The sequence below is a fragment of the Mycteria americana genome, chromosome 2 (assembly GCF_035582795.1).
Source record: "Mycteria americana isolate JAX WOST 10 ecotype Jacksonville Zoo and Gardens chromosome 2, USCA_MyAme_1.0, whole genome shotgun sequence".
NCBI classification, from domain to species: domain Eukaryota; kingdom Metazoa; phylum Chordata; class Aves; order Ciconiiformes; family Ciconiidae; genus Mycteria; species Mycteria americana.
In genome coordinates, this window is record NC_134366.1 from 172,703,949 (window position 1) to 172,730,132 (window position 26,184).

Genomic DNA, 26,184 nt, shown 5'->3' on the forward strand with positions numbered 1-26,184 from the left:
CCATTACAGTTATGTGTATTCTTTGGGGCCATGGAAATAGTTTGTGCCTCTTTGTGCTCAGGTGAACTTTTGGCCATGGTGATGTCTTCCCATAGCAGGTTTCACACATCGATGGGTAGCTTGAGTCTTCTGTAAGCAACTCTGGACCAACCAACCAAAACAACTCCCCAGCAGTTATACCCCAAAGCATAAAAAAATAAGCTATCCACATCGTTTAATATTAGACTAGGTGATTATAGAGCCTTGTGCTTTAAGGAGTCTCACGTGTGTGTCACGAGGGAAAAACGAGGTGTCTACAAACATACTCAAGCACTTCCATCTATTTCTCGAGCCTCCCTGCTCCAATGCAAATGTCTGTCTTTCTCGATGCCTGAAGCAGCAAGTTTTACAAGTTATCTGTGAGCAGAGCAATCACAAGTTTGATATTTATTTTAGCAGGGATGGCAGCTGTGGAGGAGAAAGAGACACAAACAACTAGAGAATAATCTGTCTCTTCTCCTGCTGGGCACAGCAAAAGATGAAGCAGTGCAAGAAGCTCTTCCCCTACAGTGGGTAAGCACCATGTCCCCTCATGGGGTTGTGAAATAAATGGAAAAGGCGGTAAGCTGATGCGTTTGCTGCCAGATCCACCTCTGCAAGGAGCTTTGGGGCAGGGCAGAAACCAGGGTGTCGCAGGAGAGCTGCTTTTATTTGCTTCCTTGTGCTCTCCATCCCCGTATCACCGCCTTCCCGATTGCAGCCACCCTTGACGCACCCAAGGTGGTTTGTTGGCCATGCATGGGGTGGTTTCACAATGAAAAGTCACCAACACCCCTGCTACTGTCCTGCCAGCTGTGCTGACCCTCACCTTGAGCTGACAAAAATTGCAGTTTCACAGAAAATCAAGCTGAAAAATGCAAATTCATGGCGTCTGCAGGTATCAGTGGGTATTTTACCTTTTCCAACTTTTAACCTGGGACTGGAAACATCCTCTCTAAAAAAAAAGCAAAGCATTTAGCCCACCAGAACATCCAAATCCAGAATTAGTTTCAGGCTTCCTCTGAAGTACTGAAGTTTGAAGACTAGTTATCATGTATATTTAAAAAAGGAAAATAAAAAGAAAAAAAGCCGCAGAACAGCTCCTGCATTAGAGCACACCAACCTTCATTTCTTTATTTTTAAATTATTGCATCTTCAAACCTGGTGACGCTCCTCCCAGAAGACACAGCCAATATCCTGATCTATTTTTTGATCTTCTAAATCCGGGCACGGGCAGAGGAAACCGAGCTCGAGCTGACGGTGAAGCGTTCGCACGCCGCAGCCCAGTAACCAGCACTGCAACAAGGAAACTCGGGTTGGGTCCCAAGCTTGCACTAATCGCCGCGTTATTTCTTGGCGCTTGCCTCCTGTATAGCTAAGTCCTGTACGTGACTTGTGCTGCAAAGCCTTTCATCTGTGGCTACATGCAAAGCTGCAGATGAGATAAAACTGATCTTGGCCACTGGGGGTCATTAAAAGGCCTGGTAGAGCTTCCTCCCAGGAACTGAGGTATTTCTCATGCTGGAATCTGACATCTTTGCTCGTTTAGGTATTTGTCAGGACCTCTGCATTAGAACCCATGAGGACCAGCCGTCACTAAATCACCTTCATTTTCCTTCTCTCTGTTTCCCCTCTTTTCCTGCTTAACTTAGGAGATCTGACACAATCACTGCTTAAAGGCTGATCAGCACCCGAAAACCACCCCAGGCACATAAATACACCTTTAAAAAAGAGCAGCAGAAGATATATAACAGCCTACAAACTCTCCTAATCCTTCAGCTGGTCTCCTGGACACTCTCCTGTCCGCAGGCTGTGCCAGGTGGGAAACCTCCCTGGGAAGTGGTGACAACCTTCTCCTCCCTCTCCTCTTCCATGTCAAGGAAGCAAGACATATATGAAGATGCTTGACTTATTGAAGGTAATCCAGTGAGCCATGGTCACAGTCTTGAAAACACGAGACAACAAACGAGCTGGTAAACATCACGTTTAGTGTAGAGTTTAATGAGAAATAATCATGACAACCTTGGCCAAGAGGACTCTCTGGAGGAGAGCAATACCCATCCATATCCTTCAGCAGGTAGACAAAGGAGAAAATCTATTTACTGTGCTAAAAATGCAGCTCACTCACAAGGATACCAACGACACACATCTCCTTTTGGCAAGGGCTTCAAGGGATGACACCAACCTATTCCCACACACAGCTTAACGCAGGACAATCCATCTAAGCCTACAGGTAATAGTCCTCATCTCAGATGAGAAGATGGAACGGACTTCCTAAAACTGAACAACTGCCCATTTCAGTTTCAGCGCAGGGAAGGGTTTGTGTTGGTAGTTGAGGACTGCACCACCCACCCTTCTCATGGAGACGCGGCTCAGAGCCGGAGCCTGCTCCAGGCGATCCGAGATTAACGGTGGGCTTTGAGCACAAAGCCGTTCCGCAGTCTGCGCCGACGGAGATGTGGCCATAAATATGCTCGTACCAAACCAGGAAAAGTATTTATACGGCACTGTAAAACAACGTCATTGACTTTGCTTCGGGAAACCTGGCCAAGAAAAGCAGCACGGGCAAGTGAGGAGAAAGGGACTGAGAGAAGGGGAAGAAAACAATTGAGGGGAAAAAAAAATTAAAAAAAAAAAAAACTGGGGGGGGGAAACAAAAAAGAAGCTCAGTCCCTGCTGTGCCTACACCAATGGATACAGAGGGGGTGGGATTTTTAGAAATAGTTAGGAGAGAGAGAGACAGCAAATCAAGCAGAATATCCAGCATTTCTCCCTGAAAGCAGTTTGGCTTTTGTTTTTAGCCAAGAAGAGGAATTCGCAGCGTGCTATGGCAGTGAAAACCCCCCGCCGCCAGCAGGGAATCCCTTCTGCCTGACTCACAGCCACCCTGATGCAAATGCCAAGGTGGAGAGATGCTACAAGGAGAGCTTGTAAGGCTTTCTATTGCAGAGAGGCACTGCCACCGTCTAGCGTGATGCTGAACCGCTGGCCTGCTCCTCGTCTCCTCTCAGCTCAGCTTTGAAGAGGTCTCAGGCATGCCTGGAAGAAGTAAAACACAGCAATAAAAAAAGAGACGGACCAAAGAGCATAATAGGATGTTCAACCAGAAACAAAAGAGTCGGAGAGCAGCACCAAGACAAGCAGCCCTCCGCTCACTAACTAGACATCATTAAAATAAAATAAAATAAAGTAAAATAAAATAAAATAAAATAAAATAAAATAAAATAAAATAAAATAAAATAAAATAAAGCAAAGCCGGATTCTTACCAGGTCAAGTCTGGGGGTATGGAGGGAAAAAGAAGTATTGACAGAAGACACACTAAGAACTCAATTAACATCCCCCATCTTGTTGTGGGGGGGATGCAGGGCATCCCCCAAATCCAAAGCGGTCCAACTCTCTGATCTCCTGGAATTTCAGTCTCCCAAAAGGAAAGTCTTGTTTGCAACAGGGGCTGTTTTCCTATTAATCTTGTACATAAGCATGCATTTTTTTCTCCCTGTCAGTATGTCAACAGGGCCTGGTTTCTTCTTCCCTGATGAGCAATAAGTGTGAAAACCCCATGAAGAAGAAGAAAAAAAAAAAGTCTCTGTGAATATATTGAAATTCTGTTAACAAATCCAAAGTTAAAAAATACGAATAGACAACGCTTCGTTTTAGCAGTAAGACTATAAAAGGAGAGGCATAAAATGACAGTACAACTGAAAACTCCAAATTACATTTCAAAAACATCCTTACACACACAAATACACATACTACACAGGCATACACCCCAAGTATGTATATAAACACATTCTATATAGTTTTAGCTATTTTATTTTTATTAGATCCTGGCTTGGTATTATCTATGTATTGTTCAAAAGCACAGCCATCTGGCTACTGTCTGGCTGGTAAAGCACTTCAGGAAAAGCTCCAGACAACTCCTCTTTCCCAACCTGCTTAACTCTTGCAGTACCTGAAATAAATCTAAAATATTGACTACTACATGATTGCAATAAAGGTTTTTTTGCTGCATTTTCTCATAAACCCAAGTTCTTTGCGAACCGTACTTTGCGGCAAACCCTCTTTATAAATCTGTGCTTTATACCATCTTACAGAAGTGAAAATAATAATAAATAAAAAAGAGGTGTGGGGGATGACTGCGAGAAAGTGATACAGAAATCTCATTTTACTCAGCCCATCACTTCAGTTGTCTCTATACAAGTGGACAAGTATAGCAGGTATGAAATTTTCAGGCACCCAGGACTGATTTTCCCCCTTCAAAACCTCTTTTTTTGGGGAACAGGATTCCCAGTGGTCTTCCCTCAGCACAGCTTCATACACAACAGACCCATTTCACATGCAAGTTCATGGCATGTGCTATTCCCAGCCCAAAAAGATGGATTTATGACTTTCAAAAATCTTCTTTACATAACTTTGTCCCTCCATGAGCTGTATCTCTATTTCCATTCCTGTATCTCTATTAGGAGAGGAGAAGGAATAGAGGATATACAGTATTTTATACAGCGCAGCTGTGGTCAGCTCTTCAGTCGTCTTCTGCTCTCCACTAAGAACCTGAGCAAAGCATTTTGGAAAAAAAAATAAAATTCCCTACCTAACCAAACAGAGTCCTTGCGTGTGTCTGCACAACGGGCATGTATATCCACACCTATGGGAAGATCTTTGTCTCTCTGAAAACTCACTCCCAAATCTCTCCGGGTAGAAGTTTCAAAGCAGGGAATGGTCAAACACACAGAAATATTTCAAGGCACTTCATCCCATTTCAGCACATTTCTGGGCTCCAAGGGATTTAAGAGCTTTCGGGTTTGACTGGCTATAAAAGAGCCTTTGGTTGAAAGACTGTATTTCAAGAGATCCTTAAAAGCCTTCCAGAGCAGAAACGGGCCTTGGACTATCCGCTCCCCTGTCCTTACCTGCATCACCAAGTACCTGGAGACTTGTGAGATCTGACCTTAAAAGCGTTTCTGAAAATGGGATATAGGCTGTAAAAAAAGCCCACCGTGAATATCTTAATCCTGGTACTGTACCTCCCAAGAATTACCACTTGCCTACCATTTCAGTGTGCTGCAGGCTTACTTCCCATTAAACATACTGGGTTTAGAAGGAATTAAAGCATCTTTAATGTACTTAAGATGTGTTCATATAGAAAAAAAGAAGTATCATCATCCCACTGCGTCCCTCAGCAGCCAGAGAAAGGCAAGAAACACAGACATCCCAATAACACGTTTCTACTTAGTTCATCTAAAGATGTTGCATGAAACCAGCCTGAGGTCTGGATAAGAGGACATCCCAAGGCCAACCTCCTGCTCACCCAGCACATGTCAAAGACAGAGACCTTCTCAGCAAGTCCCACCAGCTTATAAAGCAGTTGTGGGCATTATTTCCATGATGTTCAATGAAGTTACTGCTACGTGGGGCTGGATTAAAGCCGGCGCATCGGTTTGGCCAGTCCCTAGGTGGGTTTTAAGTTTAAAGTGGATGGTGACTGTCAGCTGGGAACGTGTGCTGCCAAGGAGAGGAGATGTGACACAGTTGTGCTGGCCACTGCCCTGCCGGCCATCTGGCGAGATGGCAGCATGCCTCGCTGCTAGACATGTGGGTCTTTGCCAGGGACAAAAGGATCAAGTTTTTCAGATAGACTAAGCCCAATTAAAACTAAAAACTAGCACCTTAGCCCAAGGAAGCTGCTCTGCGATTTGGAAGAACTGGGGACATTCCTCAGTGTCACCAGACAAGAGCCATTCGGTCCATCCCCCGTGACTCTGTGGACTGGGACATAGATGACAATGGCAAATAGTCTTGAAACAATAAGAAGTGTCAGTCTCTGACCCTGAACTTCTCTAAAAAAATGAGTTATTTGGGGCAAGAAAGCATACGCATTGCAGAAAGGCATGGAAACCAGAGAATAAAATGCACGAACTGCTTGGGGTGTCACAACTAAAGGTTATGAGAGACAGGCCCTGCTCTTCATAGCTTGAGGAGGCACGGCTAACACCACGATCTACGGTTCTTCAAGACTGTCTGAAGTCTTCAGGACTGGTTTCTCCAGCCCTGACATCCACGTATGCAGAAGCAGTACCCTGAAGGGCAAAACCTGCCCTACTTCACTCTCCAGCTGCTTCATTTCCATCTCAGCCAAGGGAAGAAGTTGCAGGCAAGTCAAAGTGTCCATGATGACAACCTGTACCAACCTCCCACAGCTACAGGACAGAAGAAATTATACTTTCTTCAAGTGCTTCTCCAGACTAAGAAACCATCCAGGCAGAAGAGAGAGGTGCATCCATAGAAGATAGCTGCTAACCAGTTCTTCGAAAAGAAGAGAAAGAAAATCTACATCTACATAACTGTCCACTGGCAAGTTTTGCTTTATTCAAGTACTTTATTTAAAATTTAAAAGCATGTTTATGCCTTGTTGGGTTTCTACTGTGCAGTTGTTCAAAAATCCCAGTAGTAAAGCTCATGTGCAGTTCTGCTGAAGGATGAGCCCAGGACAGAAACAGCTCAGCTCAAAGGATGGCCAGAGCTAGATGAGAGCAAGCCTTGTGAATCGCAAGCCAAGAAACTGCAGTGGCTAAAGTGGTCCCTGTTTTAAGGGAATAACCAAGATTTAACAGCAAGGGACTCTGGCTAAGGAAAACTCCGCAGCTCAGGAATGGGAAGGAGAAAGCCTTTTCCACGGAAATCATGCCAGCTTCAAACTTTACAATATAATCCCCAAGGGAAACAGAGCAGGTAATGGGTTCGGTTTGTGAGCAGGAATCCTTCCATGACCCAAATCCCCCCATCCATCAAATGAGGATAACACTTGTTTTCTGCAGGGGATGAAATGCCGCTGGCACGGGACAGGGCAGAGCCATCTTCCAGCCCCCACAGGCGCAAGAGACCGTGAGCTTTCCACTCGCCTTTCCCACCGCCATGCCACGGTTCAGCAGCGCACGGGGTGAGCAGGCAGAGAGCTGTCCAGTGCGACCAACTTTGTGCTATTTTCCTGGCTAAGCTCATTGCATTTGGCCATTTATGTATAAATCAGCAGGGCTTTGATTTATTCCTCCTTCTTCACTCTGTCTTTTCCGGCTTGGCATGAGGAAGCAATGGGAAATAGGTTTTGGAAACACGTATACAATCACTTGCACACCTCAAAACCTACGCAAGCTGCTTCTTCCACCCCACTACAATCACCTGTAGCACTGTCATTACCTTTGGCCACATCAACAGCTACTAAAGGTGCTCAGGAAAACCAACCATTAATATCCGAGTCTAACAGAGAAATTCAGGGAAGATCTGCAACACGTACATCCTAACATCCAATTAAAATCCCTCCTGGCTCCTAAGTGCTTTCCATCCACACTAATTCACCCTGATCCCCAATCTACCTGCTTACATCTGTCGAGTCCTTCCTCACTGCAGATCTTTAATCCCTGCCCACTTCTAGCTGCCAGTGCCTGTCTCCAAGCAAATGTCAACCTGGAAGAAGAGAGTTAGAAATTATATTTTTGGACTGACAGAACGGATAAAAGCTTTATTCTTTTTTTTTTTTTCCCCACTCAACCCAAATTCTGTTTGTGTCACATACATTTTTGGGTCAGCCGTGCCTATCCTTCATAGTGCATAGAAGTGAGTTTGTGTACTTTCTGCAAATAAATACAACCATATAGTTAGGTTTCAGAACAGCAATTCACCACTACAGTATTTCAGTATCTACATAAATCTCCATTCCCATTTTCCTGGCAGGAACAAATATTATAAAACTCCACTTGCATCTTCAAAGAGAAAAAGGAAAAAGCACACATAAACAAAGGATGCTAAATTCTGTTTTTCTAATCGATTAAGAAAGACATATTCTACAACCTTAAGCATTTAATTAATTAGATAATACTAGGTGGCAGGAGGGCAAGGAAGCAAGAAAACAGGGAATTTAAGAGATTTGCACAAGGTCACACTACAGAGCAGTGCCAGCGGTGACCAAGACTTGCAAGTTCAACACTTTCAACTCCAGAACCGTAGAATTTAAAAGGATTTTCCTCCCATGTCAAAAAAAAGCATTCCTCATTTGTTACTGAAAACCAGTGGTCCGCAGCTCCCAGACTCAGTATTTTGGATGTGCTTTCAGGAAAGAAATAGCAATATACTTGTCAAACAGGAATTAATCCCAGCATGAGAAATTTTACAATAGATTGCCTATTAGGTACCACCTAGGTTTAAAACAAATCGTGTTTATCCATTTTAAAATGCACACCTTAGCTCTGTCTTACAGATGGGTAAAGAAGCACGTAACTTTTTTTTTTAGAGGAGCAGCTGACTCAGCCAGATATTCCCAAGCGATGGTATGGGCTTCTCCAGGGCTGTGCAAGCAAATGAGGAGAAAAATCCCCCTCCTTGGAGGCTCAGAGATGTGCAGGTGGGAGCAGGAGTGATGGAGCAGGGCCTGAACGCGTATCTGCTCTCCAAAAGGTCAACGGCTTGCTGGGCTACAAGCTGCATTCATGCACAGAGGTTTTGCTAGGTTATATATATTTATTTTTTTGCCCATAACACTGGATGTAAATACACCCCAACCTGGCAAATACACCGAGCTCCATCTCACCCAGTGTGCTCTGCAGCACCCACCTTCCCTATTACAAAAGCACAGGCAGCAGAGGTTAAGTATTCCCTTCCTAAACTTTATCCCAGGTTTCATATTCTTTGGATTTTCTTTTCACTCTCACAGCCAAAACCCCAAGCAGAAATTCTGCAACAACAACAACAACCACAAATAATCTCTGAAGCAGTACAGTTAATATCAAGTTTGCTTTGCAGCCAAAGATCAGAGCGTTGCAGCACAGCCTCACCCATGCTAACAACCTGAGCTGTGCCAATGTCTGATTTATACCTGGGGAAAGCTTGGGACAAAGCAAAATCATGCCAGATACTATTCTAGCTCTCCTTCCAATGCCCAGTAATGTCCATTCCCAAATTTACTGGGGTTACTACAGCAATAGCAGAGGAGACAGAGCGTGCACTCGATCACTCACTGCACATCAACATCCTTGCAATCCAACCTAGGACAGACCAAGCTGAATTTAATTTCAACCTCACTTGGTTTCCTGATGTGGACATTAAAAACAAACAAACAAAAAAAAAAGAGACCTTTTAGCAAGCCGTAAGGGCAGTAAAAACTGCCAGCGCCTTCCGAAGAAGGGAGTGCAACATGGAGCGGATAAACCTGTGCTAGCAAAGACAGCCTGCTCCTGGACACCACCTTTTCCAGTGAAATCTGGGGGCTCTCCCCTTCACGTTGCGGCAAAGGAGTTGCAGAACCTCAGGAAGAGTGCTTGCTGGAGCATTTAGCCTGTGTGGAGCCCGATTATTCTTTCTCCGTGGGGAGACGACTGGATGAACCGAACTGGGATGCAGACACCACCCCAGCAGCCCTGGACATGGCACATTGAGAGCAAACCTGGCAATAAGCTCTGCCCCGATCTACCACTGATTTCAGGCCATAACCTCCCTGCTAGCCCATCTGCACGGCACAGCAAGACATAGGCGAGCGCCGGGACGTGCGCGGTGAGACAGCTCTGATGGAAAAGCAAACAGCTGCAGAAGAGGAGCTCCAACCTCAGCCTATTTCCCATGGATCTCCATTCAGCAAGCACGGACAGATGTTCATACAAGGTCACTGCTCGATTTCAGCTGTGTCTTGCTTGAGGTAGACTTATTTGTAGGCACAATTTAAGAAAAAAGGCTCCTGATGCAAGCATCTGATACCGCCAAGACGCAAAGAACAGGATGCAAAGCACAGGGTACAAGACCAGGGGTATAGAAAATTGTAAGGAAGCCTTGCAGCGCTTGCAGGAATTTCGTAATACAGCCAAGCACTCACTCATGGCTTGTTGGACAAGAGCTCTGAAGCAAAGACTGCTCTGCTCTCCTCACTGGAGAAGAGCTCTTGAACAACTGAGAAAGTTGGCAAAGAAGAATTGGATTGAACCGACAGTATTAAAGAAATCTCGGGAGCATTGATGTCTTGTCCAGGTCTGAATAGCATAAACAAGAACTGACACAAACTTTCTGTGAAGTGACAGCCGAGTTTTATTTTTTAATAAAATTTAACTTTTCTTTGCTCTGGACCTGAGATGAGGAAAAGCCTTTGGTTACTGACTCTGCCAGAGATCAGCCAGCTGCAAGAGCAGCCAGAAGGAAAAAGCATTGAGCTGTATTAATTTCAGGAGCTGAAACTAAAGCATGGGACAGTCTCTTCTCCTTTAGGGAAATGCATCCACTTGGAAAGACATCCCAGGACAACCCCAGGTCTGGGGTTCGTGGCCAGGCACCCATTGGGAAACTAAAGGCATCACCAGCACGTTCATCCCGCTCTGCTTTCCCTAGGAGGTTACCTCTACCCAGACGATGAGCAGACCGCGGGAAGAGGATCTTCTTAAGGTACTTCTAATTTGACTGTAATGGAGTGGAAAATGGAGCAAGCTATTCTGAGAGGATGAGATGTTTAAATGCATTTCCAGCTGAACGCTGCCTAGGGAGAGGCCAGCGTCTTTGCTTGCTGATTTTCTGTTAAAGATTGGGACCACCAGCATGATTTTTACATGTTTACAGTCAAATGGCTTTGGATGACCAAGACTAGCAAATCAAATTGGTAGAGAAAAGAAAAGTTTATCTTTACCCAAGAGTAAGTTGGGTAAAGATAAAAAATTTATCTTAAAAAAAACCCAACCAAATAAACAAGTTTTGGATAAAGTGCTATGAAGTTGTTGGCTCACCCTCACCTATTTCATTAAAACACTTATTTATTCCACCGGTGTGTTCTGGTTTTGCTAGTTATATAAATAAATGCATAACCACTTAACTTCCCTGAAATACTGAGATTATAGCGAAACATTTATTATAATGTTAAAAGTGCCAGAAGGGATAGGGTAGAGGTTTTCAAAACAGTTTCAAAGTTAATTCGTGTATGAAAGTTAATTCTCCTGGCAATCCCTTTTGCTATAAAACATGTTGTTCATTATTCTTTAATATGTTTTCTTATGTTTAGGCTTATTAATTCATTAAATCACTGCTAAGATATCTAAGAACTGGATGTGAAACAGAGAATACCCTCTAAATTTAGTGAAACTGGACTAAGGAAATGAATTTATGACGTTTGGAAGTCTGGCACAATAGCAAAGAAACAATATGAAATAATTCCTTCGTAGATGCCACAAAAAGCTTTTTCAGGTTGTCTAGTGGGAGAGATCATCGTATTATGATTTTTTTAATTATTTGCATCTAGGCTTTGAGCAGCACTTTATTTCAGGCCAATTAATAACTTATTTAATACAACACCCGAGTCCTCCACTTCTGTGTCCCCCAAAATTCAAGGAAATATGACAGGACCCAAGCCTTAGAAGTGAAAGTCAATCATTAAGACTCTCAGAAACTTTGAACACAACATTTGACAAGCCGTTTTATTGTTTAGTGCGGTATAAAATAGAGGAAGGACCACTTTCTTTACAGCCCAGGTGGTAACCTTGGAGTAATATTTGTGAACCCCTCTACACACGGCAGATAAAAGGTGCTACAGAGGGTCGCACTTTAAGTCCTTCCTTCCATTCTACACTTGACAGGACTCCATCCCAAAAGCACGCTTTGGTTATATTACTGAATGTGACCAAGATACGGTCCAGTCCTTCACTTTTGAAGGCTTTAACTTTTGAAAAAACCACCCCTAATATTGCATAGTAGCTTTGAATCTCCCTAAAAGATTCAAAGATTTTGTTCTGGCTTTCTCTCACTGCTTTTAACTCTTTCTAACACTCTATACTAAGGACATTTAAGTGCACGGTTGGGTCCCTCATTGCTCCAGTGAAGAACAGTTGCCATGACCACACCTAGACCACCTTCCAGACCCTTTGGACAACGCTGTACGCCGCAACAACCAAGGGTTTCAGTGTCCCTTTAACAAAGCATTGCAAGTATTGGAAGTAATTCAAGAAGTTAATGCAAAAACAAAGCGGTATTCAGGTCCTAATATAGCAAAAGGATTAACCACCTGCTTAATGTTAATTAACCTCAGGGGGACTCCTGGTGTACTTAAGAGTTTGTTATGCGCTTCAGCGCTTTGCAGTATCAAAATGCGAAGCTGGCAGTAGATTCCTTCCCATGGTTTGCCATCAGATCCAGAGCTGCAATGAGACCATGTGGTGGTGGGGCCACAGTGCTGGTCCGTACTCGAGCTTTTGAGTGAGTTTTGTCTACAGAACATCTACCCCAGCTTTAGCCACTGGAGCTGGGTCTCCAGCAGAGCTCCTGCCATCCCCATCCCACCAAAGGGGCCATGAGCGGTGTGAGCATCTCCCTCCTATGCAGCACACGCACTCTGCGACTTCACCAGCCTGGAGGCAACAGCAAACCCCGAGGTGTGTTTTTTAAGGACAAACCAACTTCCAAAACTGCTAAGCAAAGAGCAAAATAGGATTGGAGAGGTACAAAGAGGACAGAAGGATGGTCCAACCACTGAGACAGGACAGAGACAGCGTTGCCAGCACTTAGACAGGACTTTCCACGCAAGAGCTGGCTGGTATACCAGGGCAGCAGGGAGGTGGTAGAGAGGGGAGGGCAAAGAAAATTATAGACCTGATTCCTGGAAAAATGTTAGAACAAATCATTTAACAATTGCTAAGTATCGAAATGATAATCGGGTGATATACACCCAGCGAACACTGCCAAGGACAACTTGCACGGACCAATCTAATTTTGTTCTGTGACAAGATAACCAACCTAGCAGACAAGGAGAAAGATGCAGGTGCGATATACCTTGACTACAACTCTGGCCAGTGGCCCGCACGATATCTTCATGAGCAACTGAAGGAAAAATGGCCTAGATGAAGTCACAGTACAATTAAGCACTGACCCAATGGTCCCTTGAGCGCACCTAGAAACACTGCACCTCTGGAATATGAAATTACCCTCACCCTCTGAAATCCGGCATTTAATGCCCAGGGCACAGTAAGGTTAATAAAAGCAGCATTAAAAATTTCCTGGCTTGTGGCATTTTAATTCAAGCTATTTGAATTCCCTGACCTCTATGCCTCCCTGCGTACAGCAGGTTTTGTTCACTTCCCCCGCAAAAAAGATGCTTTTGGGAAAACATGTTGAACGTGGCAGAGAGCGCATGTTGCACACATCAAAATCATAAGAATTTGGGGTTTAATTCCTACTGCTGTACAGTGTTTGGTCTCTGTTTATTTCAGACATGTCACATTACTTAAAATCTTTTGAAGTCATTTCAATCTTTTTCATTTCTCAGGTTAAAAAAATAAAAACAAAAAGAAAAAAAAAACCCAACAACTTTCTACCACCTACTTTCCAACTTCTCCATGCAACGCCAACGCACAGCTGAAGCCCAGAGAAGGTCCTACAAGGAAACAGGGGAACACTTACTTTTACAAGGATTTTTGGGAGCAGAACGAGGACTGGATGCAGATGCTGCTGGAGGAGGTCGTACCTCACAGCTGCAGAGCAGGGACATGGCTTACACCTCCACCTGCCACTCCTCGCTGTTCTTCAGTGGCTGTGGGACGACACCATCAACCCCCAAAACTGCTATACTCCAAGTAATCCTGGTGGTCTCTCGTGACACACCTTAGGGTGCTCGCCGGTTAAGGGTACAGAACATTTGAGTTTTGCTGAGCACAATCTCTTTCCTGCCAACAATTTCCGATGAGGGGGGGCAAGGGAAAGTATACTTGGTTTTTTTCCTCCAAGAAATCCTGGATATCCAGCAACATCACCAAAAGCAGAGTATGAATGAGAGTTGTCTGACAGCCAGGAGTCCCAGGCAAATGAAATTCCCCCAAAAACTTGCCTCTAGGATTGCTCCCAAAACTGCTGCAAACAGAGCCTGCGGATCTCTCTAATTAGGCTGGTCAGCAAGGGCAACTGCCACGCGGCCCGATGACGGGCTGTATGTCCATCCATCATCACGTCAGCCCAGGGCCAAGGGAAGCACCTTCAAGTAATTAATCTTTCCCAGCCTGGGGACCGCATTCACAGAATCACAGAATCACGGAATCATATAGGTTGGAAAAGACCTTTAAGATCATCGAGTCCAACCATAAACCTAACACTGCCAAGACCACCACTACACCATGTCCCTAAGCACCTCATCCAAACGTCCTTTAAATACCTCCAGGGATGGCGACTCAACCACTTCCCTGGGCAGTCTGTTCCAATGCTTGATAACCCTTTCAGTGAAGAAAAATTTCCTAATATCCAGTCTAAACCTCCCCTGGAGCAACTTGAGGCCATTTCCTCTTGTCCTATCACTTGTTACCTGGGAGAAGAGACCGACCCCACCTCTCTACAACCTCCTTTCAGGCAGTTGTAGAGAGCGATAAGGTCTCCCCTCAGCCTCCTTTTCTCCAGGCTAAACAGTCCCAGCTCCCTCAGCCGCTCCTCATCAGACTTCTGCTCTAGACCCTTCACCAGCTTCGTTGCCCTTCTCTGCACACGCTCCAGCCCCTCAATGTCCCTCTTGTAGTGGGGGGCCCAAAACTGAACACAGTATTCGAGGTGCGGCCTCACCAGTGCCGAGTACAGGGGGACAATCACTTCCCTAGTCCTGCTGGCCACACTATTTTTGATACAGGCCAGGATGCCATTGGCTTTCTTGGCCACCTGGGCACACTGCTGGCTCATATTCAGCCGGCTGTCAACCAACACCCCCAGGTCCTTCTCTGCCAGGCAGCTTTCCAGCCACTCTTCCCCAAGCCTGTAGCGTTGCATGGGGTTGCTGTGGCCCAAGTGCAGGACCTTGCACTTGGCCTTGTTAAACCTCATACAATTGACCTCGGCCCATCCATCCAGCCTGTCCAGGTCCCTCTGCAGAGCCTGCCTACCCTCCAGCAGATCAACACTCCCACACAACTTGGTGTCGTCTGCAAACTTACTGAGGGTGCACTCGATCCCTTCGTCCAGATCATTGATAAAGATGTTAAACAGAACTGGCCCCAGCACAGAGCCCTGGGGAACACCGCTTGTGACCGGCCGCCAACCGGAGTTAACTCCATTCCCCACCACTCTTTGGGCCCGGCCATCCAGCCAGTTCTTTACCCAGTGAAGAGTACACCCGTCCAAGCCATGAGCAGCCAGTTTCTCCAGGAGAATGCCGTGGGAAACCGTGTCAAAGGCTTTACTGAAGTCTAGATAGACAACATCCACAGCCTTTCCCTCATCCACTAGGCGGGTCACCTTGTCATAGAAGGAGATCAGGTTGGTCAAGCAGGACCTGCCTTTCCTGAACCCATGCTGGCTGGGCTTGATCCCTTGGTTATTCTCTACATGCCGTGTGATGGCACTCAGGATGATCTGCTCCATCAGCTTCCCCGGCACCGAGGTCAGGCTGACAGGCCTGTAGTTCCCCGGGTCCTCCTTCCGGCCCTTCTTGAAGATGGGTGTCACATTCGCTAATCTCCAGTCAGCAGGGACCTCCCCAGTTAGCCAGGACTGTTGGTAATTCGGATCGAGTGTGGCGGAAACGTAGCCAAGATGGACAGATGGGTATTACAACAGAGAACACCCTGTTGGTAGTATCACCCTTTATTAAAAACAAACAAACAAAACCTGAGCCCCCTTTTCTTTGCTCTCTTTCATGAAATTAAAGTTTTCAAAAATGAAGTCCCCAGGTTCTTTTTTTCCCCATCCCACTGTACAACCACTTGCTGTGACAAGCTTCCAGCTACTTGGGCGAGCTGGGGCTGCCAAAACCTGCTTGTTCTTTGTCTGTGACTTCCATGCCAATTTATTACCGAAAGGCTATTTAAGCAGTGCCATCCCCATCACCTTTATTGTTGCAGGATCTCCGGGTTTTCTGTTGGATGCCTGAGTATTACCGCTGGACTACACGCTACCGACAGACAGTAACTATCTGCAGGGATGCTGGTACTTGTTTTTATTTATTTATTAGATATAAAAAGAAGAAAAGGTTTAGAGCACACGCAGAACATGTCCATCAAGGTCTGCCCCCGCTGTGAGCAGACATACGTACGCTGGCAGGAAGGCCACGCTCTTTTGTTCCAGCCATACCATGATCTAATGCAGTGGGTAGTTTTTCTTAGCAAGCCAGTCATCCGTCTTTCAGAACCAGGACAGACGATTAGTGTTGCATTACCCTCTCCTGACACTTAATTAATGACAATATTTGGAGATATTACAGCAAAAGACATCCAGCATGGGTTACTCAGTCTCCCAGGATGAAGGGGCATGGGGAGCTGCACAGGTTCAGATGTAACATCTCTGACTGAGAAACACAGAAAGGAGAAAAGTTTCTCCAAGTTGCCCTTGGCCAACACCATCAGGTTCCTTCCCTTGAAATCCTTTCCACAGCGACGCCTAGCCAAGGGACCAACTCGGTATTTAGCAAGTCCACAACCAATTTTGGGTTGCTGGAAAAATCAGCCCTGGAGGACCTTGGAGACGTGTCCGTCGCAATGCCACCCGAGATGATGTGTGCATGCATGGAGGGGAAGCCAGCACTTAACTCCAAGACATAAACCAACATGTTAACAGGCTCCAGCCGGGCAGCCGACAGGCAGTGGCCGTCTCAAGAAAGCTGATGTTTCCACATCAGCTGCTTTTTGCAATCCACTGAGGGTGGCTTCAGAGTCACATCAGTAACCACCAAATGATGGGTAAGCTGGGCAAAATAAGGTATCTCTTCAAATATTTAGAGATTGAAAGTGTCTTGAATTATTCTGTGCATTTGCATTAAAAATAGCGGTCCTTTCATACAGCACAATAAGTATTCATGTTTTTTTAACCTAAACTACAATGCACTGAGATTCATCATTTGTCTAGTCCACATTTCAATTTTCTTTTCTTATGGTTCTTTTCATTGTGCCCAAGTATCCCATTCTTCCTTGCTTTTATGCCTTTAATTTTGCCTTGTAGAATAACCTAAGAATCACTATTTACAACTGAACAGACAACTCGCGCTTACTTCAATACCTTCTTCCTGTTCAAAGAAAAAAAATCATAATTACACCCAAACTCGTAAGAAAACAGAAAACCAAGAGAAACCTCTATGCTTCTTTTATATTTTCATCCAGGGGGAACAGCTATTTGCAAAACAATGAAATGTTTCCCAAAGAACATTTGCAACCCTCAAAACTTGAAAACCAAGTCAGGCTGCATTAATGAACAGCCCAGTCGAAATCAAGGGCAATTGAAGAGAGAGGTGATGTTCTTCCCCGGTGCAAAGCAATAACACAGCCCTTTGCCATGTTACAAGATCCCCTTTCCTGATGCTTCTGCAGAGGTCTGAACTCCCAGTTGTGTCTACACTGTAGCCACTGCAACCTCACCTTGCAGCACAAGCCAGACCCAGGACCAAAATTAAATGCAAGAACACGCTCCAGCTAAGAAGGCACGCTGAAAACCAGACTAGATTAACCCAGATCTGGCCCTACAGCAATTACCCATCTGGATCGGGATCTGGTGCACATCTGGGCAGCTGGAGATGTGATCTTATCTGCCCATACCCACGTGGGCTGGCCTCTCAAACAGCAGCTCACAAGTGGGCAGGATGAGACCTACCTTACACCTCCATGCACAAGCCCAGCCCCACGTCAACAGGGACAACCGTCGCGCTACCCAGTGTTCTTCTGGCAAAGGATGCCTCCTACAACTTGCCCGTGTAAAGAAGGGGACACAGTAGAGTCAACACCTCCAACACACAAAAGCAGGAGGTTATAATCATTAGCTGCGCTCCATGTTATGACAGTTACATTATGAATTTGCTTTTATGAAGCGCAGCTTTGACTTGCACATTTGGGACCATTTCAGATAGACATCAGAGCATCAGATGACACCTGGATGCTTTTCTCTTTCTACTTTAGCGTTTCTAGAGTCCTTTGGGGCAAGGGGGGAACAGGTAAGGAAAGCACATCTGGTCTTTGTTTAAAAACATGCCACAAAACCAGAATCCACAGGTATTTGCAAGACTGTTTATGGTTGCAGCATTTCCGGAGCAAGTTTTTGACCCTGTTGCCAGATCCAAGCACACTTCCCAGATTCAAGCAGCCTCCACAGCAGCTACCTTCTGTGGAAGCACAGCCTGCTGCCCTTTGCACATCTTCCCATCTGCTCCCATCATCTGCGTGCCTACAGCCAGCCACAGAGCAACCACTTGGACAAGCTTCTTGCAAAGGTGCTGCGTAGATGAGGAAAGTCACGAGCAGGTCTAGAGAATATGCTACATTTCTTCTTGTAGTCCTCTAAAATACCTCCAAAATCCTCATCATCACTGCTCTTCCACATTGCAGCCTCAACTCCTGGGTACAGTAAGATGTGGTGCCTCACCTAACAAATTGAACCCAACAAAAGTTTGGGTTTCACCTTTGAAAATCACTATCAGAAATCACTTCTGGAGAGAGTGTGATATTTATACATCAGCCACACTGAACATGAGCAAGTAAAACTTCAGTCACCAGAGAGTCAAGCAGAATAAATTACAGCAAGGGATCAATACTTTACCAAGCGGTTGATAGCCTTGTCTCGAAGGGCCTCCAAATGGATTCCTGCTCCCAAATCCACTCCCATCAATAGATCCATAAGACATTTTCTAGATAGCAAGGGATGCGGGATTATACTTTGAACCTAAGAAAACAGAGAAAAAGACAGATACAACACTGTTAAAAGTCAGTTAAACCCCAGTATTCTAAGAACAAAGGAAAAAAAAAAAAAAAGGCAAATGAAAAATACTATCTCCAAACTTCAGGATGCCTACCTGCAAAAAAAAAAAAGAAAAGCACTAAAATCCAGGTCTCATGGACTACAGCTCATCTTGGGGGCAAACAAGTCATTTGACCTCCCTGTGCCTTATTTTCTCCAGTGGTAAAGGGCAACCATTTATCTGTTTCAGCCACGGCAAGACTTTTAATCCCTCGCTGTTCACAAAGTGCTTTGAGATCCTAGGCTGGTAGGCAAAGACTAGGCACTCGATCAAAAAAAGGTAATGCTGTCTTCTGGAACATTACCACTATGCAGCTGGCTAGGAGTCTATCCATCATACTTCAGTCTTGATGAGCTCTCAAAAGAGACAGTTTACTGCTATATTATAAGCTCCTGGGCTTCTAGTATAAATATTGGAGGCAGAGTTATTTTTCCTTGCTGGTTTCAAAAAAAAAAAAGGAAAAAAAAAGCTGCAAAGCCTAAGGTAGCAGCAGCAGAATGAAATCAGTGCAGGAGTGTCAGAGAAAGACCACTTTTTCCCCCTTCCCATCCACAGGCATTGTCTCACAATGGGGCTCAGATACCCTCCAGCAATATCAGCAGGGTCCCAGGACTTTGATATTGAAAACAGTTCAACCCTAAGGCATGGAGATGACGATGGCAGAGGAAGAAAAGAGATAAAAGGTGCTGCATCAGTTGGGGCATGATATAGGACCAAACCTAGCTGCTGCTTCCTTACACCAAGACTACGAAAAAATGCCCAAACAGAGAAAACCTGGAGGCTGAGGATAGAGACTTATTCCCCAAAAAAGGTAGAAGAAAAGGTAGAAGACAACGCTACCTGCTGGGTAGCCCTTCATCAAGCAGCGATGCAGTGATGCTGCAGTATAGCAGCATGGGAGAGTCCAGTGGAGAAAACACGTTGGCATGAGATGACTAGGAATACCACCTGCCCTCCATGTAGGGAGTTGTTCTGTCTTATAAATGTCACTTTTTAACTGAAGGACAACCAAAAAAACTCGGTCAACAAACCACCCTCTCCAACAAGCATATGCAACCCCTTCAGCACGATGGCAGAATCATAGAATGGTTTGGGTGGGAAGGGACCTTTAAAGGTCACCTAGTCCAACCCCCTTGCGATGCGCAGGTACATCTTCAACTAGATCAGGTTGCTCAGAGCCCCGTCCAACCTGACCTTGAATGTTTCCAGGGATGGGGCATCTACCACCTCTCTGGGCAACCTGGGCCAGTGTCTCCCCACCCTCACGTAAAATATTTCTTCCTTAGAACTAGCCTAAATCTCCCCTCTTTTAGTTTAAAACCATTACCCCTTGTCCTGTCACTACAGGCTCTATTAAAAAGTCTGTCCCCATCTTTCTTATAAGCCCCCTTTAAGTACTGAAAGGCTGCAATAAGGTCTCCCTGGAGCCTTCTCTTCTCCAGGCTGAACAACCCCAACTCTCTCAGCCTTCCCTCATAGGAGAGCTGTTCCAGCCTCTGATCATTTTTGTGGCCCTTCTCTGGACCTGCTCCAACAGGTCCATGTCTTTCTTGTACTGAGAAAGATATTGGGGTGTAAGGCTGGATGACACGAGATGCAATGCTCTGTCCTAGGCTTGGATACTCAAACCGCACATGGCCTGGACCAGCTACTTTCCCTCTGACATGCAAAAAGCTGGGAATGGCCTCCAGCCTGTAAGAGCTTCTTGACATATGGCCACGTGTTGCATGATGTCCTGATGTATGTGCTGATAGATGCCGCAGCAAAGGGGTGAAGTCTCTTTTGGGGTGCACTGACACAGTGGTGTACTTGCAGCTGTTCCTTTGGTTTGTCCTCCATGGAGAGCAAAGCACCAGAAAATTCCCAGTTCTGGACTGTACTGGGAACAGTCTAATGGTCTCAGGAACCTCTTGTACTTCATTCTCCTTTTTTCTTTCAAAGTTTCAAAACCAAGCAAAAAATTACTGCTGAGATTTGCCAGACAGGGAAACTAGGACTAAAGGAAATCGCTCACCATCCTCACTTAATTGAGCCAGACACATAAAAGAGGATGAAAGTGCAACTGCCTTGAGAGAGCAATGGATGGGAGCCAAATCCATTAAAAGTGGAGAAAATCCAGAGTACAGTTTCCCCACCCAGCCTCAGTGTACCACGTACACACAGAATTGGCATCTGAGGCTGCAGGTACCCCTAGGCCATAAATCCTTCATTTTAGGAAAACAGCCTTCAGCCCAAACCTATGGAAGCCAACCTGCAATAGCCCAAGCAGCCAGAGAGAGGATGAGTGCAGGTATTTGTGTGTGCATCGAGGGGACAGAAAATGAAGTAAACAAGAGGGAAAGTTAAAAAAAGCCATCTGCGAACCAAGGGTTTCCAAGACACACACCACCACAACAGGCGATCATGTCAAACACGTAAAACTAAGCACCACAAAAATATAATGTATGATGTCTTGATGGAAGTTCTTCATCACAACCACTAAACACTACAAGAAACAGATGAAGGTTCACACGGGAAGTCTGCGGTGGACTTGAGAACAAATCTTGCCTCTCCCAGGTCTCGGGTTAGCCCACAACTACCACAGTAACACAACCTCCACTGCAAAATGCAACCCAAGATCTAGCAAAACTCTTACCTGGAAAAATAAGGGCACATAGAAGACAGTTACAGGAAAATTTCTGGGCAGGGATAAGGAATTATCTTATTTTCTTTACCACCCAGCGTGGCTACAGATTAAGACTGCTGTAAGCAGGGAAGTGGGACAACCAAACAGCTTGAAAACTGCCTCTGTACAGAGGTTGATCCTGACTCATCCTTTCTTTTTAGAGATAAGCAAGTGGAAGCATTTGCTGCCATGACTTCCCCAAGGCCACATAAAACAAACGTGAAGTGAAAGTCTACACCATGTTGTAAAATGACTTGATTACAACTGGGCAAGTGTTTCTTTGGCAAACAGTGAATGCATCTATTTTTTCCCCCAACAGAGTGGTGTGAAAGGGGGAGACAAGGAAGGCTTTTAGAGCACTCCAAATGTTTCATGTTGATTTATCATTTTCAAAGCATGCTTCCATTTTAAAACTTTTTCTCCCTGTAAGGGAAAAAAAAAAAAAGAACGAACTGAAAATGAAATATTTTGTTTTAGTTTAACCGACCTTTTTAGAAACAACCACCTCCCACCCCATCCTACTAAGCCATTGAAATATCCCTTATTCACACAGCTCCGGAACCACACTCCTACCCCACAGTAATATATTTACAGGAAAACTTAACAGCAGATCTAAATACCTTTAATTTGACTGGCAATAAAAGCATTTCCCTCCCCATCCCCACGGCACCTCCCAAGTCTTTTGTCTACTGCTCCTCAGGGAGACTTGTCCAATTTACTGTGAAGGCAGTTTGTACAAATTGGAACAAGCATTGCATAACATACTAAATACAGAAAAAAATAAAAAAAAAGAAGAAGAAGAAAAAAAAGATTTTGTCACAGCTTTATCCTCATCATCTTAAAAACAAATGAAGAAACAACCACATCCAAGCCAGACTAAAAGGACATCCATCCTGCCAGAGGCATGAATTTGTAGTTTAATGACATGCAACTACTTCTTGCTTTGTATATCCTGTAGAAGTCAATTATGAAGCGAGTATAACACTAGGATGCAGGATCTCAAGGAAAGAGTTGGTCCACGTTTCTTGGATTGGGAAAGATACTGGCAGGCAAAACCAAGCAGGCAAGATTATCTAAAGAGTTCCCCTATAAACATCAGTCTCCATTTAGAAGGACATTCAGATGGCCAGCATAATTAGTAGTAGGAATGAAAAGTAAGATTTCAGCATGGAAGAAATAGGTTGGAGAGCACTTTAGGCAAGTTAGATATTTTTAAAGTTGAGTTTGACCGAGAAAGACATGAGCATACGGGAAAGAAATGGAAAAGGAGGACAGACATCGACATATTGGAGCGAATCCAGCGAAGGGCCATGAAGATGATTAAGGGATGAGAGCATCTGATATATGAGGAGAGGCTGAGGGAGCTGGGACTGTTCATCCTGGAGAAGAGAAGGCTTGGGGGGGGTGGGGTGGGTATTAATGTGTATAAATATCTGATGGGAGGAAGTAAACATGATGGAGCCAGACTCTTCTCAGTGGTGCTCAGTGACAGGACAAGAGGCAATGGGGATGAATTGAAATACAGGAGATTCCACTTCAGAAAAAAAGCCGTTTGTTTGGTTGTTTTTTTTTTTTATGGTGAGGGTGGTCAAACACCGGCACAGGTTGTGCAGAGAGGTTGTGGAGTCCCCATCCTTGGAAATATTCAAGCCCTGACTGAACATGGGTCTGAGCAACCTGCTCTAGGTGACCCTGCTCTGAGGAGGTGGGTTGGACAAGATAACCTCCAGATGTTCCTTCCCACCTCAGTAGTTCTGCTATCCTGTGATTTTCCTCCTATGATGCCTGAAGCAACTTGAGAGCCATTCATGGCCCCCTTGGCAAACTGGAGGACCCTTACTGTGCCTATTTACTAAATGGGGGCAGAAAGGAAGAGTAAGAAAATTGCAAACCCATCAGCTTCATTTCCATCTCCTGCGAAAATACTGGAATAAATTCACTGAATGTATCTGATGGTAAAAAACAGAGTCACAGCCAGCATGCATCTGGCAACTAGTCATATCAAACCAACGTTAACTTCTTTATGCAACAAGTTATCAGGCAGTGGAGTTAGCAGAAAAACAGATGTTACAGCTCTATGCTATTAGGGGTTTCCTTGCATGACATAAGAAATGGATTGGAGGTGCAGGTGAATATTTTTTAATTAGAAAAATGCTCCCAGTGGACTGTTGCCATAACCAAAGAAGAAACTGTGTGGGGTCCACCAAGCTCTGCTCTCTCAATTTGTATTTTGAGCAGTGAGCTGAGTGATGGAACAGGGATCAGCCTCATTAAATGCACACACGACACTAAACAGGGAGGTTAGATGACAGCTTCAGCATTCATAACAATCATAACAAACCAGAAGTGATGTTTGCCAAAGAAAATAAGACACTACATAATGCGGGTCAACTGCAGGAACCTGAATTTAGAAGCAGCAAACAAGTGCACAAACGGAGGGTGGGGAACAAAAGGCCAGTGCTGCAGAGAATCATAGAATCATTTAGGTTGGAAAAGACCTTTAAGATCACCAAGTCCAACCGTTAACCTAACACTACCAAGTCCACCACTACACCATGTCCCTAAGCACCTCATCCAAATGTCTTTTAAATACCTCCAGGCATGGTCACTCAACCACTTCCCTGGGTAGTCTGTTCCAATGCTCAATAGCCCTTTCACTGAAGAAATTGTACCTCATATCCAATCTAAACCTCCCCTGGTGCAACTTGAGGCCATTTCCTCTTCTCCTATCACTTGTTACTTGGGAGAAGAGACCAACCCCCACCTCTCTACAGCCTCCTTTCAGGCAGTTGTAGAGAGCGATAAGGTCTCCCCTCAGCCTCCTTTTCTCCAGGCTAAACAACCCCAGTTCCCTCAGCCACTCCTCATCAGACTTGTGCTCCAGACCCTTCACCAGCTTCATTGCTCTTCTCTGGACACGCTCCAGCACCTCAATGTCTCTCTTGTAGTGAGGGGCCCAAAACTGAACACAGTATTCCAGGTGCAGCCTCACCAGTGCTGAGTACAGGGGCACAATCACTTCCCTACTCCTGCTGGCCACGCTATTTTTGATACAAGCCAGGATGCTCTTGGCCTTCTTGGCCACCTGGGCACACTGCTGGCTCATATTCAGGCGGCTGTCGACCAACACTCCCAGGTCCTTTTCCACCAGGCAGCTTTCCAGCCACTCTTCCCTAAGCCTGTAGTGTTGCATGGGGTTGCTGTGGCCCAAGTGCAAGACCCAGCACTTAGCCCTGTTGAACCTCACGCAATTGGCCTCGGCCCATTGATCCAGCCTGTCCAGATCCCTCTGGAGAGCCTTTCTATCCTCTATTGATATACTTAGGATTAAGATTTCCTTCTTGAAGAATGTCCATCCTTCCTGGACTCCTTTGCCCTTCAGGACAGCCTCCCAAGGGACTCTGTCAACCAGGCCCCTAAACAGGCCAAAGTCTGCCCTCCGGAAGTCCGAGGTAGCAGTTCTGCTGCTCCCCCCCCCCCCCCCCCCCCCTTCTCCAAGAATAGAAAACTCTGTCATTTCATGATCGCTATGCCCAAGACAGCCTCCAAGGATGGAAGGAATCTATAGACTGCAAGCTGAACACGAATCTGCAATGACATTTCCTGTAAAAGTGGCAGACATCATCATGGGATGTATAAATAGGATTACAATCTTCTAGACAGGTGAAGTAAACCTTTTGCTTGACCCCACACTGCAGAGTCCTCAGTTGTAGGCAACAAGCTCCCGCAAAGATTTTGCCAGAGACTGAAGAGTCTAGAGGGAACTTGGAGAATGACAACAGGTCAAGAAAACTTGACCTGCTAGAAAAGACTGACTAAATGGGGTTGCTTTACCCATAGAAGGGAAGATTGATGGGAAAACTCGAGCCTTCAAATCTGTGCAAAGCTCCTGCAAAAAGACAGGGAGGAAAACATTCTCTTCATTTGTGTTGGACAAGACAAGGGAATAGCTCTAAACCAAAGCAGGAAAGATGAAGTGAGACACTGGGAGAGCCTATGAGGAAGGATAGAGCACCTCTGGGAACAGGTAACATGAGGAAGGTCTTCTTACACCAGGAGGTGATAAGACCAGCCGACACTGGTCAGGGGCCAATACTGGGTCCAGTCCTGTTTAACATCTTCATTCATGATGTGGATGATGGGGCAGAGTGTATCCTCAGCAAGTTTGCTGATGACACCAAACTCGGAGGAGTGGTTGATACACCAGAGGGTCGTGCTGCCATCCAGAGGGACCTGGACTGGCTGGAGAAATGGGCCAACATCACAGAACAGTTGAGGAGACCATCTAGGCCAACCCCCCCTGCTCAAAGCAGGATCAGCTAGAGCAGGTTGCCCAGGATTGTGTCCAGTTGGGTTTTAAATATCCCCAAGGATGGAGACTACACAACCTCTCCAGGAAACCTCTGGCACTTGACATCCATAAACTGGAGTCCCTCCTTGGTATCTAACCAGCCACATCATCAAAGTGCAGGTGGTGACTGTTTATGGGATGGGAGGAAAGGGTCACACAGGCAATGTGATCTATTGCAAAACTGGTTGCAGACGCAGAACTTCCAAACTCACAACTTCCAGTCTTGCATTTGCATGCATCCCAGGCTGAGCATTCACTCTTTTCAGGACAGGTCCATCACATCATAGGGAGGCCTTCCAGATTCCTCAAGAAAGAGCATTAGGAACTTGGCTGTGGATTCAGTGGGACCTTCTGGCAGACTAATAGCCAGCTGAAGCCAAGACCGGGCATCCAGGTGAATTCCCTGCCCTGAATTTCACAGTGAGCTGTTGGTGCTGCTGGGCTCCTCA

The 26,184-nt window shown here is 45.3% G+C and overlaps 1 protein-coding gene across 6 annotated transcripts in view; it reads right to left on the bottom strand.

Annotated features, from left to right (window-relative positions):
- The window catches only part of TSNARE1 (t-SNARE domain containing 1), a 515,811-nt gene that overhangs the window by 383,204 nt on the left and 106,423 nt on the right, over positions 1-26,184 (bottom strand). For all 6 annotated transcript variants that reach the window (XM_075495358.1, XM_075495359.1, XM_075495360.1 and 3 more), the window contains exon 2: positions 18,521-18,643. In XM_075495358.1, the coding sequence (XP_075351473.1) occupies positions 18,521-18,605 (85 nt within the window). In that variant the 5' untranslated portion in view covers positions 18,606-18,643. The remainder of the gene's footprint in view (positions 1-18,520; positions 18,644-26,184) is intronic.